Source organism: Ambystoma mexicanum, chromosome 4p, assembly GCF_040938575.1.
Source record: "Ambystoma mexicanum isolate Mex_15411 chromosome 4p, UKY_AmexF1_1, whole genome shotgun sequence".
In the NCBI taxonomy this organism is placed as follows: Eukaryota; Metazoa; Chordata; class Amphibia; order Caudata; family Ambystomatidae; genus Ambystoma; species Ambystoma mexicanum.
Window position 1 is genome coordinate 167,760,936 of NC_090927.1, and position 19,287 is coordinate 167,780,222.

At 43.3% G+C, this 19,287-nt stretch overlaps 1 protein-coding gene across 3 annotated transcripts in view; it reads left to right on the plus strand.

Moving 5' to 3' along the window:
• Nucleotides 1–19,287, plus strand: part of LOC138453101 (uncharacterized) — a 133,439-nt gene that overhangs the window by 18,211 nt on the left and 95,941 nt on the right. For all 3 annotated transcript variants that reach the window (XM_069605619.1, XM_069605618.1, XM_069605620.1), the window contains exon 2: nucleotides 15,743–15,794. In XM_069605619.1, coding sequence (XP_069461720.1) covers nucleotides 15,743–15,794 — 52 coding nt within the window. The remainder of the gene's footprint in view (nucleotides 1–15,742; nucleotides 15,795–19,287) is intronic.

A 19,287-nucleotide genomic window follows, 5' to 3' on the forward strand; every position in this document is an offset into this window, starting at 1 on the left:
AGGGACTTCAAAACATGATGGTTCAGCTTCACACTGGTAGATTGGTTGTGGTGAAGTTAGATGAGTTTGGTCATATTAACAGAAAGGTCAGCACTAACCGGAGTCTGAAACAGGTGTGATGTATCTAAGGATGTCATCCCTTCTCCCCTGTGGGAAAACTTTCCCATGGGGCCAGGGCAGTGTGTCCACAGTACAATAGTCCCCCCTGGGAGGGGTGCACAGAGGGAGGATCACATGGGGAAGCAATCCCCTTATGGGATTGGGGACGACCATCACCAGAAAACACAGTATCGGCCCTCTTTACCATATCCGACCCCTTCTACAACTCTAAATCCTCTTAACCCTTCCCTTGATAAAGCTGATCTATTTTGTTGTCAGGTCAGGCAATCTAACCTACATGACAACAATGAAAACCCAGAAAGTGCAAAATATCACACATGTAGCTTTAAGGTTGTTTCTGTGATGAAGAAGATGGCCGCAAGTTTAAAGATCACTTGTAAGAAGCAGAACGAGCGATCTAGTTTTCAAAGGCCAGTGATTAGCCCAAGGCAATATATCCATCCTATGCGGGAGTTCACCGGCAGTTCAAGCCTAAGCACAGCCGAGACGCGAGAGGAAGAGAGCTGCCCCGAAGAGGAATAGCGTGAGCCGTGCAGTACCTGGCGAGGCATGGAAGAGACAGAACGTGCATCTGGAGAAAGGCAGCAGACTGCAGAGGTGCTCCCGACCACGCTGGACGTCCGAAGGCTAGCAGAACCTCCTGAAAAGACACAGCTGCCTGGGAACGTTTGGTACGTCGGAGAAGGAAGCAAACGGGTACATGGATTGCCCGGGAGCTGCTGGAGGTCTGGGGGAGCAACGGGGTGAGCTCAGGAACTCGTAAGAGAGGGTCTGGGACCCTGAAGCAAATGAGGGACATCTGCATACTTGGCAGGACAGTGAACCAATCGGATACAACACAACAGTGCGAGTCTGGTACCCGCACCCAAAGAGAGCAAATAAGAGAGAGTTGTATATTTGGCAGGAGAGTTAACCAAGCGGATACAACGCAGCAGTGCGAGTCTGGGACCCGCACCCATATGAGAAACCAAGGTTGAAAGCAAAGAGGATCTGGGACCCTGTGAGAAGAAAAGAGACAGCTCATAGGAGAAGATTTGCTTGGCAGGAGATTGAACCAAGGTGTGTAAAGTATGCGAGTCTAGCACCCGCACCCACATGAGAGGTTGAGGAGAAGAGGGTCAAGAATCCCTGGACTGATAAAAGGAATCCTATGCTTGGTAGCAGAGTGTGCCAAGCTGGTAGGATACAAGAACTGTGAAGCTAAGAAACAGTTCCTCGTGATTTATCCAGTATTAAAAGAAAATAAGTCTTCTATGAGAAAGGAGCCCACCCTAGCATTGGAATGTTGTATTTTGGAACAGTATTTTGCATGATATGATATGGCATTTATAACGCGCCTATACACAAGTGTTTCAAGGCGTGACGAGGCAAGGGAGGGGTACCAGTGGGAAGACAGACAACGATCCTACTAGGCCAGGTGACATTCAGATCGCGCAAGTGCATGGGAAGGGGGAAAAGGGGGAGGGGAAAGTGCAGTACAAGGGATAGTAGAATAAATAAGATAAATAAAAGCGGCCATATGGTGGCAAGTGCAAGGTAAGACCAGACATAAGTGCTGGTAGGGGGGATTGTAGTGATAAAGAAAACAGTCCCCAGGTGCGGGGGTTGCCAGGGAGGCAGTGCAGTTGTACAATTGGTGGGGCCTGGGCCCAAGATCAGAAAGGGTGGTCAGGAAACAAGTGCAGTTTCAACCAGGAGTTTCAGCAGGGGAGAGAGGGAGAGAAAGCAGAAGCAAAGAGGAAGGTTTTGAGGTGTATCTGGAACCGAAGATGGTTCTCCTCAAGTTTCACGGAGGCAGGAAGGCTGTTCCAGAGGGAGGCCCCTGCCGAAGAGAGAGATTGAACACCGACTCGTTGCTTGGAGAAGCGACTGACCCTGAGGTGGATGAGTGAAGAGCTCGAGAAGGAAGATATTTGGGAAGAGAGAGTTGAAGGTATTGCGGCCCCAGGCCCCAGAAGGCTTTGTGGACCATGCTGAGGGTTTTGAACTTAATCCTCGCAGCCACTGGGAGCCAGTGCAGAGATTTCAGTCCTGGAGAGATACGATCCCTGGGCTTGAGGCCAAGGACAAGTCTTGCAGTCCTGTTTTGGATAAGTTGCAGAGGGCGGAGAGTAGAGGCAGGCAGATTTAGATAGAGGCTGTTTCAATCGTCCAGCCTAGAGAGAACCGGGGCTCTGGAGACGGTGAGCTTCTGGGGGGGAAGGAGAGGAGAGGAAAAATACCTCTGAGGAGGTGCAGCTTGTAGTTTGACTTCTTAGAGATGTCAGAGATGTGAGGAGAGAAGGAGAGTGTGGAGTCGAAGATGACTCCGAGGTTTTTTTAGCAGGTGGGAGCAGGAAGAGGGCCAAGAAAGGCCGGCCAGAGAGCTGCAGGGAAGGAGGGGGTGGGTGTGCCAATGAGTAGAATCTCAGTCTTACTGGCATTAAGGCAGAGGTCATTGGCGGCACACCACTCCTGGATAGCAAACAGAGATGAGGGAAGGAGAGGAGGAGGCTGAGGGTAGCCTGAAAATGAGCTGGGTATCATCCACATAGCACTGAAAATTGGGGCAGAGAGCGGCAATGTGGTGGGCAAGGAGTGCCAGGCATTGCTTGAACAGCCAGGGAGAGAGGTTAGATCCCTGGGGGACACCACTGGTAGAGAAAAAGATATCGGAGAGGAAGGACCCAAGTTGGACCTGGGAGGGTCGGTCGGAGAGGAAAGAAGTCAGCCACGCCAGAGCCTGATCAGTGATACCCAGGTTATCACGGAGACAGTTGAGCAGGATGGCATGGTTGACAGTGTCAAAGGCAGAAGAGAGATCAAGCAAGATGAGGACACACGGGGTGTTGGAGTCAAGGTTGGAGAGCAGGTCTTCACAGATGTTCAGGAGAGCAGTTTCCGTGCTTCTGGCAGCCCTGAAGCCAGACTGATGGTCATGAAGACAACCAACAGATTCGGTGTGGAGATTAAGATGGAAGACGGACAGTTTCTCCAGGAGCTTGCCCAGGAAGGGAGTGATGGAGATTGGGCGATAGTTGCCGGGCAGGAGGGGTCGGCAGAGGGTTTCTTAAGAAGAGGGTGCACAAGGGAGTGCTTCAGGGGGGATGGGAAGACTCCAGTGGCAAAGGAGTGATTTCAGAAATCAGCCAGGGCAGGGGCCAGGGAGACGATGTGGTCCTTGATAGTTTTGGAGGAACAGAGGTGAACCTGTTTCGACGAGACTTTCATAGATCGGACTTGTCTAGAAACCTTGTCTGCAGAGAAAAGGGGAAAGGCAGAGAAGGAGGGAGGGAGGGTGGGAGGGTGGCTGCAGAAGAACCAGAGGAAGAGCAGGGAATAGAAGGAGGGAGGCGATAGGAGGAGAGTGAGGACAGGATGTCCTGAGTTTTTGAAATGAAGTGAGAAGCCAGTGTCGTGCAGAGGGCTTGGGAAGAGTCAGGAGAGGTAGAGACTGCGGCAGGATTGGCCAGTTCCTTGCAGATTTTAAAGAGTTCAGCCGAGTTGTTAGATGCCGCAGAGATGCAGGCTTGGATATGGGCTCTCTTCGTGGTGAGGACGGAGAGCCGGTATTGCCTTTGTGGCAGGCCAGTTTGTCAGAGGATGAACATGAAGCACGCCATTTCCTCTCTGCCACCCTCCACTTGGTGAAGAGATCTGAGTCATACCAGGAGTTACACTTGGCTTTGGGCTTCAGGCGGATTCTCATGACGGGGCCAAGGATATCAAGAGTATCGGATATAGAAGAGTGGAGCATGGAGAGGGCTGTGTCCGGGTGAGAGTCAGCCAAAGGGGGAGGAGGAGGTGAGAAGGTGGCGACGAAAGACTCAACTGACACACGCTTCATGGGTCGGATGACCGAGAAGGTGGGTGGCAGTGATGGAGGTGGCTTGGCCTGAGGGGTAGGAAGGGTGAGGTGGGAGGATAGGAGAAAGTGATCACTCCAGGAGAGAGGAGTGGAGAGAGGGACAGAGAGGGGAAGGTCAGAGGAGATCAGAGCATCTAGAGTGTGCCCTGCAGAATGAGTCGGGCCGGAGGGGAGAATGGCGAGTGGAAGAGAGTCGCAGAGGTCGCGAAAGAGTCCAGAGGGGGGATAGGAGGCATCCAGGTGGCTGTTGAAGTCTCCCAGAAGGAGGAGTTGAGGCCAGGAGTGAGGAGGAGAGGTCAGCCCAATCGGAGAGGAAGAACTGGCCAGGTGGGCGATAGATAGTAGCCACAGTAAGGGAATGGCTAGGGGAGGGAGAAAGCCGGCAGACTAGTGACAAAGGCAGGAATTCACTCAGGGAAGATAAGGGCTACACCCCCACCCGAGCGGTTGGGCCTGGGCACGGAGAGGATCTTGTAGCCGTCAAGTAGGAGCATGTCAAAGCTGGTGACTGAGCTGGCCGTGAACCATGTCTCAGTGAGACCGAGGATATTGAGGTCAAGTTCTTCAAGAAGGCGTCAGATATCGGAGGAATGTTTGACAGCAGAGCGAGAGTTAAGAGTGGCAATGTGGAGAAGGTTGCCATCCTTGAAGGACTTCCGGGGAGTGGTACAGATCAGAGGTACGCCCTGCAGAGTTGTGGAAGGAGCCCGAGAGGGGGCGGAGAGGGAAGGGGAAGGCAAGGTAGCTGAGGAAAGGGGGGGGGCAGCTGGAGAAGAAAGGAAGTTGATAAGGCGCGGGAAGCGTCTATCAAAGAGGTGAAGGTTGGCCTGAGGGCCTTAGACCAAGACGGTCCCATTAGAGTAAACATTAATGATGACCTTGGAGGAGTGGAAGGAGGCCAGGAGGACGTCCCAACGGGTGCCACCATTGATGGGAGAAAGGAGAGAGCACAGAGACCATATGAAGGGTCCATAAATCAGGTTAAGTCACAACAAAGAGGATGTTGGTGAGAGTTTCCTTGGAGGAGGCACTGGTGTAGGTGTCAGGGATTGGGAGGCCTGGGTTGGAGACCAGGGTGGGAGAGAAGGAGGGGGGGAGGGGAAGACACAGGCGAAAGTAGGCAGACAAGATAGCGAACAGCAATCAAGTTGCACAATAGGAACAAACTCTCAGGGTTAAAGAGCTCACAATGCTCAACTATAGAACCGGTGAGAAGCCACCTAAGTTTGAGAATCCTGAAAGGGGAGAAAAGGCCTAGTTTTTTCACAGCGCAAAATTTTAAATATTGGTGCAGTGAGTATTACAACAACATGTGGAGAAGCCACCTAAGTTTGAGAATCCTGAATGCAGAGAAAAGCCTAGTTTTTTCACAGGGCAACAGTTTATACTGGTACAGTGAGTATTACAACAACCTAGGGGACAGCACAGCCGTGTTTAAAGAGTCTGAAGGTGGGGTAGGCAGGGAGGCATCAATTTTATTACCAGCTAAACTGGGAACCTTTATGTTGGTTGAAAACACAACGAACTCTGTTTACTTTGAGAAGAGACAATCCTTGCGTAGTTATCTTAGTGTTGGGGACAGAAGTAGGTTTTGGGACACGACAGCAACAGACTTTTCTTTTGTTTGACTTCCTTGCAATTTCACTAGTTTTCCTTGAGGTAGGAAAATCCCTCTTAGCTTTAGGCAGAGGCATTTTTCTACCTCCCTTTTTATAAAAAAAAAGTCTATATCCAAAAACATGCCACCATTGTGTCAGAACCTTACTTCTGCACCCTTACGCAGAGTGTTGCGTAAGATTTTCATATCTGTGATAATCTGCGTCAACCCCCAAACTTTTTGCTTTGACTAGGTAACTATTTTACCTTGTCTCTAGGTAAAGGGGAATTTTTTCCCCCTCTCACCTAATCATTTACTCTTTTTATGGTTGACCTTTTATGTCTCTCCATAGTGTATGGTTGAAATTATAGTTTCCTACAACCTTTGGGCTTAGGCTGGATGCCCCTATGGGCTCCTCTGTTAATTTCTCTGTCATTTACTTTAGTGAACTACAGTACAGTTCCCAAGTAGTTAATGGGGATTTTCATCCCCCTTTACATTTTATATAGTGAGCCAGCACACCCAGTCTTATGTGGTGTCCCTGTGAGATACAATGTATACCCTTTCTTACTTACCTGTAACATTTTTGTTAGAATTGCAAGCTTGCTTCAATGGCTGGTGGCAGTGGTTTACCTTCATGACCTTTAGTAATTTACAAGCAGACTGGTAATTCAGCCTCGGTAATGCACAGAAGGGCCACCATTTGTGTAAAATTGTGGGATCCTTTTTATTTCTCAATTTCTTGCTTGCTGGTAGTTTCTGAGGTTTCCCTCTGCCATTCTAGGAGGTAACGGCCTCAGCAGGAGTTTTCTCTTAGGCGGGAATCCTTTGTATTCCCCGCCAAGGCTCCAGAGTGTCTGAGAAGGTAGGAACATCCAGCCACAAAGAAACTCTTACCCGATTCCCCGTTTATCCCTGCTGCAAAATCCCTTCCAGTGTCCTGTCTTCAGTCTTCATGACAAGGAATTAATCGACTGGGTTTTTGGCTGCAGTTCCTGAAGTCTCTGCCCCTACCCCCTGTTGCTGCAAACTCTTCTTCTGTGCTGATGTACTGTGTTGGCTGGAGTATTTACTTACCTTAAGCCTGTGTGATTTCTGTATAGCTTTTGGGTGTTTCTTGTGATTGGGAGTCTTCTCATCCTGTTCACCCAGGGCCACTGCTAGAATCCTCCCAGGGTGTCTTCACAGAAGTCCCTGGACCCTTACTAACTCTAAAGTGAAATACTTACTTGTTTGAAGAGACTTCCTCAGGAACCCGGACTTTCCCTGCAAGTGAACCCTATCTCACCCTGCGTATAGCTGGCTCCTATACCACTAGGGTCACTGTTCTGTCTCTGAGAGAACTCATGCAATAGACTAGGGAAGTACTGGAAAAGAAAAGGATTCTGCCTTGAAAAGTATAACAAGTGTTTAAAAGTTACTTACTTGTGAAAGAGTTGGTTGGTAACTGCCCCTCTGAGGGTGAGCAGTTGCAAAGGTTCTTACTTACCTTGAATGTGTTCTGCCATTCTGAAAAGTATATGTGAGGTTGTTTACTCACCTGTGAATTGGCTATGCCTCTTTCCCAAAAGTAATGCCGTTGGCTTCACTTAACTATTTATTTCAAAATATTAGTGTATATGTTTACCAACTGGATCTTAATTCCCCTGACCTGCTGTTTAGCCTGTCTAGAACAAGTCTGCCTTGGTTTTTACTTACCTTGAATAGCTGTGTGCCATCCTAAAATAAGTTAGAGTTATTGCTTACCTTGGTCTGTGTTCTACTGATCTGAAAAGCAACTGTAATAGAATATCACACCATTAGGTTTTACCCACCTAGAATAGCTGTGTGCCATGCTTAAAAAGTGTCCTGTAGTGGTGCAATCCTAAATTTGTGTAGAAAGTTATTGCTTGCCTTAGTCTGTGTTCCACAGATCTGAAAAGCAACTGTAATTGTATATTACACTATACCGTCTTACTCAACTGCTAGAACTGTTATCCTGAAGGTAGTTATAGGTTTATACTGTTCCATGAATTTGTGTTCCACCATTGACTGCTTGATTTGATTTGGTACTTATTATACATTTATACACAAGTGTATCAAGGCACAAGTATCCTGGTAACGGGGTTGGTTTACTAAGTGATTCCTTAACTGAGTGTCACAGCATGTCCGACAGGGTCTACTACTGTTTACTTACTGTAAAGTAATCTAAAAGTAACTCATGGTTTTACTCCCATGAATAGGTGTCCTATATATACTAAATGTGTTTGATAAGGCCGGACTTCCCTAGAAATACTGTAGGTTTTCTTAACAGGGTCTGGGCTTTGGTCCATGTACTTTAAAGCAGTGTGTTGTTTTTTTATAATGTGTTTGACTCTATTACAAAGTACTTAGCCCCAAGACTTAACGTGGCTTAGTTGTATTTATCTACAAAATTGACCATAAATCCAATCTTAAAGTTGAAACAAGACTGGCATTTGATGAGCGAACATTGGAATAATATGGGCTTACTCACAGTTGAAGAACATGAATACATGAATCTCTCTCATCCAATTATGCCAACCATCTATTTTACACCGAAGATACACAAGGAATACGAAGTATTACCACAATGCAGACCTATCATAAACAGCATAGGGTCTCTTACAGAAAGGATCTCAGAATACATAGACTATCAATTACAACCGTTGGCAGCAGGACTCACATCATATATAAAGGACACTAAACATGTATTACAGCAATTTGAAAATATTAATTGGGAACCTAACTTTTGGTTAGTAACCTTGGATGTATTGAGCCTCTATACCAGCATTTTACATGAAAAGGGCATACAAACTACGGAATATTTCTTAAAAACAAGATCAATATCATTCCTAGAACAAAACCAAATGTTCCTAGAGATGCTCGACTTTACACTACGTAACAACATTTTTTCTTTCAATGAAGAGATATATAAACAAATCCAAGGCACAGCAATGGGGGCAAAATATGACCCATCTTATGCAAATCTTTATATGGGGCACTTCGAGACAGAACATGCATGGACTCATCCATTTTTCAATATAACTAACCAAGTAGTATATTGGGGAAGGTATATTGACGACATTATTATGATTTGGAACGGTACAGCAAATAAACTAAAACAGTATCATGAATTTTTGAATTTTAACAACTACAACCTCAAACTGACCATACAATATAGTCAAAGCAGCATCAACTTCTTGGATCTTAACCTCTACATTGAAAACAACAAAATTCACACAACTCTTTTCATCAAGGAAACAGCAGTAAACAGCATTTTACATGCTACCAGCAATCATCCATATCATATAACCAGAAACATACCATATGGAGAAATGTTAAGGATAAAACGCAATTGCACAAAAACTCAAGATTTTGAAAAACATGCAAGAGAAAGCATTAGAAAATTCCAAAACAGAGGTTACAACTACAACCATCTAATTAAGAGTTATCAGAAAACCAACCTCAAAACAAGAACAGATCTCCTTAAAAACAAACCCAAGAAAACAGAAACAGAAGAAACATTAAGATTCATCACAACATACAACAGTAAAAACAAAACTGTTTACAACATCCTCAAAAAGAATTGGAATATACTACAAACCGATCAAGACTTGGAAGCACTATTAGACTCACAACCAAGTATCACCTATCGCAGGGCAAAAAATCTAAAATATATACTCAGTCCATCTCATTTTTCTACAAAGAAAAAAAGCATTTCGATACCGCAACAGATGTGGTTAAGAAATCAGACGGTAGGATATTACAAATGTGGATCCTGCAACCAATGCCAATACTCCGAGAATAAAAGAACATCAATCAAATTGCCCAATGGCCAAATCAAAAAGATACAGCAGCTTATTAATTGCAACAGTAAACTGGTGGTGTATGCTATTCAATGCATCTGCACAAAATTATATATTGGGAGCACCAAACGTATGATCAGAATCGGAGAACATATCAGTTCAATAAGAAATCAAACACCCCAAACACCTCTGGCACATCATTTTCAGAAGAATCATTCATCAATAGATATTGAAAAGCTTAAATATTTTGGCATTGAGCAAATTGTAACCCCACCTAGAGGTGGGAATGTAGAAATAATGTTAAGGAAAAAAGGCATTTTGGATTTGTCATCTAGACACATGCCATACAGGCATCATTTCCTCTGACAAACAATACAGAATAAATCATGCCATTGGGCAAGCATACCGTTTACATAACAAACAACATATGTAGTGGTATATAGACTAACATCAAAGCAAGAAGCCTGGCAAGTAAAAAGACAACAAGAACAAAAATAAGAATCTACATAACCACAAGGAATAATGGTCTGTAAAAGAAAATGCAGCGAGAGAAATACTTGAAACATGGGAACTAAACATTTTTCAAATTTATAAACAATACGGAACTATAATAAAAATCAAGTTTAAAACCAAAATTAAGGCTGGATATATGTTATGAAGAATAACAACCTGCCCAAATCATAACAACAATCAAGATGGGATCGCGACACGTGACTAGAAATCATAATCAAAAGGGAAGCAAAAAAACGTTTTCATTAGTAAAGAAGCCCAAACCAAAATGGCGACCGGTACTAGTCAGTGTCACGTGAGCACAACCGTGAATAGCACGTGATGCGGAAAAACGTCATCAAAGCGAAATAAACACGGCCGCGAGATCGGAACACGACAAACAGCAAAGGAAAAACGAAGGCGGACCATCGCACATCGGGGAATCACGGCAGCCACAGTGAAACTACGGCAAGGTAACAAATGCTAGATAATTTGGTAGACCACGTTTCCACTCGCTTAAAGCAAATGTAGATGCTAAATACGATCTTTGTTACCATCGAGGGGCACAACAATGAAAGTTCCATATTTTTCACGTAGGTATATCAGAAATCAATTGGACCCAAACGGAGGAACATAACTACAGAGCAACAAAACATTTGAAATTTCTCAAAAAACAACCAGGTATAAATATGAATGAATGCACAAACTATGAAGACATTTAACAATAAGTAAAACAAGTAAAAGGGATATCGGGGAGACAAAAAGTTTTTTCTTAATATCTAATCATCTACAAATTGTGTGAACTCTAATGAGAATAATGTCTCATTCACATCAGACAGCAACCATGCTTCTAATTTATAACATTTGTGTTATATGTAAAATATTAGTTATAACAGTAAGCAACAAAATGCAAATCAAATAGTGATGCGGGTTTTCTTTTACAGGCAACTATTTACACAGACAAAATAGAACAGTCATCGCAGTGATTTCCAACTGACTATCATCATCAAATCAACCACAAGTGTACAAACCATCCATAGAGGAACAAATAATAAATTAATTGATAAAGAAATAATCCAAAGCAAGAAAGCATCAAAACAAATCAGAAATAAGGAACTTGCAGAGCAAGTAACCACAAAGATCCTCCTGAAGAACCGTCAGAACAGTAGACGGGGAAACACGTGTCGAGGACACAAAAAAAAAGAGGACACAAACAAAGTAAGAGAAAGAGGACTCAAACAAAGCAAGGAGAAAAGGACACAAACAAAGTGCGGACACAAACAAAACATATAAACAAACTGTAAGATATTCATTACAGTGACTTACTATATACATAACTGCAAGACATATATTGCAGTGATGTACTATAAGTGTGCTTAATAAAAAGGCGCCATTTCAATTAATATAGTATTGGTTTTGTTTTTTCTAATTTTTAACCCTTGGACAGCCTAAGGGAAACTGTATTTTGAATTAGAGCTGCCAATTTGTTTTTTCTAAATAAGAAGAATTTTCTGAGTTTTCTATACATACTGTAACAAATATTGGGCGCCAGTAGCTGTCTAAAGGCTGAAAATCTTTATTTCAATTTAGTTGTATTTATAATACTTCTGGTTGTAAGTGTTTCTGTTGAACCCTTGGTATGCTACAAGTTCTTTGTACCTTCCTACAGCCCTCTCTCCCTCATAAGATAAGCCTGGCTGCTCCATCTACACTACCATATACTCAGGTGAGTGGAGTTTTGTCTGTTGTATGGTTTTTCTAGGCCCTTAGTTGGAAATAGGGATGACTATTGGTGCCTTTTTTGTTCAATCTAAACATTGCTGACCTCCCGTATAGACTTTAAAAAGTCTTCAGTTTCTCTCCTAGGTTTAAAGATACTCACGTTAGGTGGCTGGGTTATGCTGATGACCTTGTCCTTTTGGACCATTCTCCTATCGAACTGAAAATATCTCTTGTGTCATTACGAATATTTTCCGTGCAGCATGACCTATCAACTTGTTAAAAACGAAGACAATGGTCTTTAGTAGGAGGAAAATATGACTTGGCATTGGTTGGTCCGTTAACGACACCCAATTGGAATGCGTTAGTTCGTATATATAATTGGACTCGCTTTTTCATTGCACGCACAGCGAACAGATTATTTGGGAGCATAACTTCGGAAAGGCACTGACGAAACTGGGTGCCCTTAGGAACCTGACAAGACGTTTTGGATGCTTCTGCTTAAAAGGCACAATCCAAGTGTATTGCATCAATTTCCTACCAACCTTGCTGTATGGTATATCTGCGGGGTTGGGACATGCTCGAACCAGGTTTGATCCCATTGAAGGCCTCATCTGGAGAAAGATATTGAGACTTTACACCTCAGTCAGAATATCGGTCATTTGGCTGGAGTAATGTATTCCCTCATTGTTTGTGCTTGCCATGGTAAATGAAGCCACCCTCTATGTAAAAATGTACAAATATATGGACCACTTTATTTGGGCACTGCTGTGCTCGGCCACCAACAAGGGATATTTATGTATGGCCCAGTCTAATACACAAACGGGTGACGTACTTTGTGGATAGTGTTGACTGCCAAATAGAATGGTGTCTACCTTATGATCACTTGGTGTTACCACTAAAAAATAAGCCGCTTACCTGGGATTACGTTCATAAACATGAATTAGTGCTGAGTCTTTACAGAAGCTGGTGAACTTTACTTATTATAACAGCCAACCCCGGCCATATGCTCTAAAATGTACATGTCCCAAGATAAGACACCAATTTCTATTACTGCGGCTAAATCAACTACCAAGTTAGGCAGTGATCGGTCCTAGAATTGGCACTCCTTTCGATAAGAGACACTGTAGGATCTGTGATCATAAGGAAGGGCAAGAAAAACCACCAGCCACCTTTTGTGAAAATGTCCGGGAATGATCAACATTCAATTCTATTATCTTAGGTCGTTTGTGTGCTGTCCTTCCTTTATCAGTATGGATGGATTTTGGATAGGCTGTCTCGGAGGCACCCGAGCAGCCATGCTCGTAGCACTGATGAAGTTTTGGTCCTTCATTGAATCAGAACTGTGCAAGATCAAAGTGTGCTCAGAGTCAAGTTAGGGCCTTAAACGCCTTATTGCCAAGATTGTTAATGCTGTCAGAGAGGGGGGCTCGACGTCACTTTTTTAAGTTTTACAAAATATTTTATATATATATATATTCAGAATGTGTCTTTAAAGGATTTTTAAGATTGTTAACTTTCTGTGAAAAGTTTAATTTTAGGTTACACTTTTGAAATGGTGAAAGGATGGCGTGTGGAGGACAGTGCATGTATGCTGGTAGAAGCCAAGCCGATCATTGGAGGGAGAGTGAGACGGATAGCTCACATAATGAGGCAGTGTCAGAATAGGAGGGGTGTAGTTAGAATAACATGAATGCAAGCATTCATTTTGGTGGGAGGTGTCGGGGTTGCAGGCCTCAAAAGAAACTGTAGAAAAACATACAGTCCAAGGTTCCAGCAATGGTAGAACTCTGCGTGCAGTGCACGGTGCAGCAGAACACAGTTCAGATGCATATGCAGAGGTGTTCCTCAGGGGCTTATTATGTAGTCATGGGATCTGCAGAGTCACTGCCATAATGGTTTAGCTGGCAAATGGGGCTCATACCTGGGTATATTATGGCAGAATATTGGGTTTTGTTTAGGCATGGATGGACATTTTCCAGGGACTGCCATAATGGTGTTACCTGGCTAGAAGGGGGCAACAGCTGCCAAATGATGAGATTACCTGGGCAGTCATATCTAATGCCAGTGCTTGTTTTTAAGAGGAATTAACTGCAAGGAAACATACTGCTTATTAATTAAGTAGTTGAGAGCACTCTTGGTTAAGACAGATTTTAAACCAAGAGCTGGTTTATAGCTGCAATGACGCCATGTCCATACAGAAGGCTACTCAGTAAGCAGATAGCCTGACGCAAAAGAGTTCCCAGTGGGATGTCTTTTGGGTGGGGTGCGGGGAAATAGTCAGGGGTAATGGCCATTGAGACTAGCATGGTTATGAGTAGTCAGTGGGTGGGTAAAATGCCAAAACACACACTGGCTTTGTGTCCTCGCCACATCTCCTTGCCTATCTTAACACACTATCACAATAGTTTCGGCTTGGAGGCAACACTTTCAGTGCCACCTAATAGCTGAAACTAACAAGCATTTGTAATGCCAACAGATTTGGCTTTTATGTAGGCATGGGAAAGGCATTTGCCCATGGCCCTCTAGCACCCCCATGTGCACACGTTATGTAATCCTGTACAGATCACAGCCTCCACTCGCATAGATCACTTAATTCCTGCCTGGTGTACCACATCACACAGAAAGGACTGCGAAAGTGCAGGGACCTGGGAAACTAGATGAATATCCATAGAAGAGTACAACCGCACTACTCTGCTGCGTATCTGTGTGTAAACGTAATGAAGCATACATCCTGCATACTCTAATCCTGCACAGCAGTTTTTCTTCAACCACCCCAGTAGTCTTGATCTGCAGAGATAACATATATCACCTTGATCTGCAGAGACTAAAGAACATTTGACCAATCTCCACTCAACTGAACTACTCCCCCGCTCCTGATGCCCCTACCCACCCAAGCCCCTCTACTGCCAGCTCACCCTACTTTACTTATAAACCCTGACTGTGCCCCTTATTTACAGCACTCTGTTGTTCCCCAACTTAGTTTGTGCTTTATATTTCCCATACATGTAATGCATTGCCAGAGTCCACAGGTTCCATGAATCCCACTGATACCCTGCTGGCCCCGTCCTCTCGACATACTGTTCCTTACTCTTGCTGTCTTTTCTAAAGCCCACAAGGATCACCTTTTAAAATTCCCCATCTTACTTAATTTTATCCTCCTATTTCTTTTTTTACTTGCTGATCCTGTTTTTTTCTTCCTGAAATATATATTTTTGAATTTCTTCTGTACTCATCACTTTTGCTTTTATGTTTTGAGTTTGCACTATGTTGTTACCTTTCAGTTTATGTCTATACATTTTATGTTTTAATTTTACTTTGTAAGGCGACCCTTTGTCCTCTGGGGATAGATGACCCGTACTTGAGCATTTTGGATAAAATCAATAAGCCCATGGTACAAAGCCACGCTACACACATGTATGTGACAAGGATGGAACATTTAATTGTGTATTATATATTTCTTTAGAATAAAGGATAATATATATCACATTATTATCGAGGCGGCATTGTCACTCAAAGCAGTACTAGTAGAAGACATATCCTTAAACTGTAAAAAATGGAATACCAGGAAATAGTTTAAGACCTATACCATGCCACTCCACCCTGTTGATGGAGAACTGCCTTTTGTTGAACATTTTCGTTAAATAAAATTGTGTATGAACACAACTACAAAACCCCACGTGTATTCCAGAAATGCATCATCTAGACATTGTATATGGGCTTTATAAACCACAAACGCACCTGGGAAGCAACGGAGCGCAGTACAAAAGGAATGCACAGAGAGGGATACAGGTAGGGTGTGGGAGTAGCAGAGCAGGGGGGGGAGTATGTAGTGAGCAGAGGGTATCTCCGGGACGGAGAAGGGATGAGTGAAGTGAAATGGTGGCTGGGGTGGTCCCAAGATGAGATTGGTCAGCGCCCTCTTTTGTTGTTGATCTTTCACTATATGGCAACATAGTGTTAATTGCCCAGGAGTCTCTCTGATTCTTGGACGAAGTGTTAAACACTTTTTTGCTGCTTATTTACATAATGGTAGGGGTAAAACATTGTGCACCCCAAATTAGACCGTTTGTGGATAGAGCAAATTAAAATGTATTAAATATATATATTTTCTGTAGGCTGTTGTTTTTTTTTCCTAACAATTGATTTCTGCTTCATTTGAAGGAACGTGCTGGCTCATTGGAGGAGGATCCATCTCAAAACAAAGACATTTCAGGTGTGTGTTTGTTATGTTATGTTAACATGCTTTTATAGTGTGCCAAATCACCAGCGTAGTAGTTCCAGAGTACCTTGGCTTGTCCATGGAGTGGCATACTGTTCTGTGAGGTGTCAGTAATGTGAGGCGGACAACGGCTTGTAGATTTCTCAAAATATGCCATTTTATTAAGGAAATTATATAAAGAAAATACCTTGTTTGCCCTACTCTACAGAGGAATTCCCTACCTATTCTAAAGGCTAAGAGAACATTCTCTAGCATGGGAAAACTGGCCCTCACACTATACAACCATAGCATGATATAGTAACACAATATAATAAACAATAGTAACACAATGTCTGAATGGCCTTCTCCTGTCCTAGGTAAGATCCCTTCCTCAGGATTCAAAGTTAACTCCAAAATGTTCAACAACAGAAAAGAAAGGGTTTGAACCAGCTCTTGAAAATTCCAAGTCAAAACAAACGTTCAAACAAAAATCCACTGGTAACAACTCTTTGTTTCTGGATGAAAAGATCCCCTTCCAATTTCCCAAAAATAAATGGCACCAATGGTAATCCTGGTTATGATGGTAAAATGTTCTCCTCTTCAAGATAATTGGTCATATTTCAAAAGAAGAGGCAATATTCCCCAATGTCAATAATACACAATTCTTTAGGACTTCTCCAGTCACAACTTTACATTTGTTGCTTTCTCTGTGCTGCTGCTTCTGTTTTCAACAACCACGCTTCTAGTGTTGGTACTATGAGAACAGTCACCTTTGTCTCACAGTACGTTACTGCTTCAAACCACTACAATGTGACATCTGCTGACAACTTAATATACCACCATAGTTCAAGTACTACTCCCACTGCTCAGTACTTCTGAATGATTAGTTTGCCTTTGACAAGACACTTCAACCTCTTCAGGCAGGCAAGGCACTCTTCCTTTTTATGACTTTCCAAATAGGGCCAACCTCACTACCTCTTCCAGCTGTCTGACTGCCACAAGAACAGTCTGCTTCTGCCCATAAGAGTGACTTCTTTCTAGCTTCAACAGTCTTTAGCACCACAGGTTGTATTTCACTTCAGAGTATTCTTCACAAGGATTTGATTCCCCTTCCCCAGCTTTACTCCATCTTTCTGCAAGTTATCAGCCAAAGTAATTACCTAGAAGCTTATGTGCCACTCTCTCAACTTCAGGTAAATATGATGTACTGGTTTCACTAATAAGAGGGGGTGCTTCTTGACTTGGGTAATGCGTGTTCTTCTCTCCAATACTTAAGACTCTTTACTTCTTTAAAATCGAAAGAATGTCACTTCTGGATACAGTAGAGTTCAGTCTTTCAAGTGAAAACACAATTGGGCACACACAACCAAAAGCAGATTTTAAGGTTTAAAGTTGAATAAAGAATTGTATTGCTGTGTAATGGTAAATGATGTGATTCTGACTTTCTTTGGGAATTACAATTAGGCACACACAACCTTCTTTTTTGATTTAAAACCTAGTAAAAGAAATATAAAATACAAACGTAGAAAGAAAATACCAGAATAGCAACCAATACCATATTGCAGGAGCATAATACAGATCAGGAAAATCAAATATTGGGGATACAAAAAGAAGGAAGCAGGGGGGCAAGAGAGGGCCCACACCCAACTGGGCCACACTGCTTAAATTGTACTTCCGGAGGGAGTATCGCCAAAACCCGAAACACCTTGGTAGGGAGATAAGAAAAGGAAACACCTACACGTTCCCAACACCACAATGATCTAGAATTCACACTTTGTAACTTGTAACTCATATATAGACAATGTTGGGTATTCAGTAATGGTTTAGGGAGCAATCTCTCTTGTTATTTATGGACACGCGACCACTCTGTTAGGTAATAGCAGTCTTTAAATGCTTCAACAATGGTTTTCAATGATATAAGCTTCTCACGCGAGTATTGATCTTTAATGTTTTATGTGAGTGCTACAATTCTATTGTTAATAAGACTTTAGATAGAACAAACAAGCTTTCACTCGCATTAAACAACACACAAGTCACTTAGGAGCTGGCTACAGTTACCAGCAAGGCTCGCGCAGTGTATTTGAACGCTGTGCTTCACTCACTGTCTTCACAGACACTGGTTTTGCTCATTGCTCTGCTTTCCTGACTTCCTCTACCACTTATACTGCTTCTGGCTCACTGAAGACGCCCACCCTTCTCCAGCATGGGTGTCTTCTGTCCAGCCACTTAGTTTGCCCGTTCCTTTTTCTCCCAATACCCTCTGCTTGCCTTCTGCTTCTGACCTTAGTGTCCAGCACGTTCATGACTCTGCAATCGCAGCAATCGGGGTCAAATTTGGAAAACACAGCTTCCTTCACGTCTTCTGCTGTGCAGCCTCTGCACCTCAGGTTTTGGGGGGTAATAGGACTCTCTCAGAACCTGCAGGTGAAATCTGCTATCTCCACCTTCCGGCATCCCTTCTGTGCTCCCACTTTCTCATGATTTGCCAGGCTTGTGTTTCTCCTCTGCTACTGCTGCTACTACTACTACTACTACTACTACAACTACAGTCAGACTTCCAGCTCTCATTCCTGCTCCTTCTTCTCATCCTTTCCTGATTGGGCCTTTTATGCCTCACAGGTTCAATGATTCTCTTCAGGTGTGGCCTATTGGCCTTAATTGCCTGATTTATGCAATGGGTTTTAGGCTTAATTTCCTGACTACTACATCTGTATGCCTCTTCAGTCCGCTTCCTTGTCTCAGAACGTCTAGGACTCTAGTACTTGTGGTTTCTTCCAACAAAGTTATGTTTTTCAACGTCTGTATTATATGTAAGGGTAGATTTAATTCCCTTAAGGCTTTTAACAGAGGGGATGTGAGAATTAGCTATCGTAGAGGAAGATGGTTTAGTGAAGACTACAATTACATAATCCTATACATTGTACCCTTGGGTTTAAGGAAGGTATTTAGTTTGGCATACCAAAAAGGATGTTTCTTTCAGTATCGTTTTATTCTGATTTTATAACCTTGGGGTTAACAACCTTAGGTCTAATATTAGGTTATGAGACATTAACGCAACAATAAGCCATAACCTCTTTAGGTACAGTGGTAAGTATCTTCTTGTCAGATGAAAAATACTGTGTCTCATCCCACAGAATCTCCTCGCCTCCCTGGACTCTGTCTCCTCCCGCAGTACACCACACCCAGTGTTGGTATCAGGAAGCATCTGCCTTCCCCCGGCCACCTAGGAGGGGACTTTAGGCAGGGTTTCAGTGAGGGACCTGTATGATTGTTCACAGTTCCCACACCAGAAATAAAATGAGAGAAGGGAAGATAAGGCTATAGGACATCCTTGAAATGAATACAACAAACATGGCAAGGGTAAATGCAGCGGGACAGGAATGTTTTGTGATAGCACTGGTGCACATCACTTCTCTTGGGTTTATCAGAGCTCTGCAAAAGAGAGGGGGAGATTCAGGTGTCTTAGAGTGTTGTGATAATCTGATTGTGTTTTCAAGGGAGATTTGGG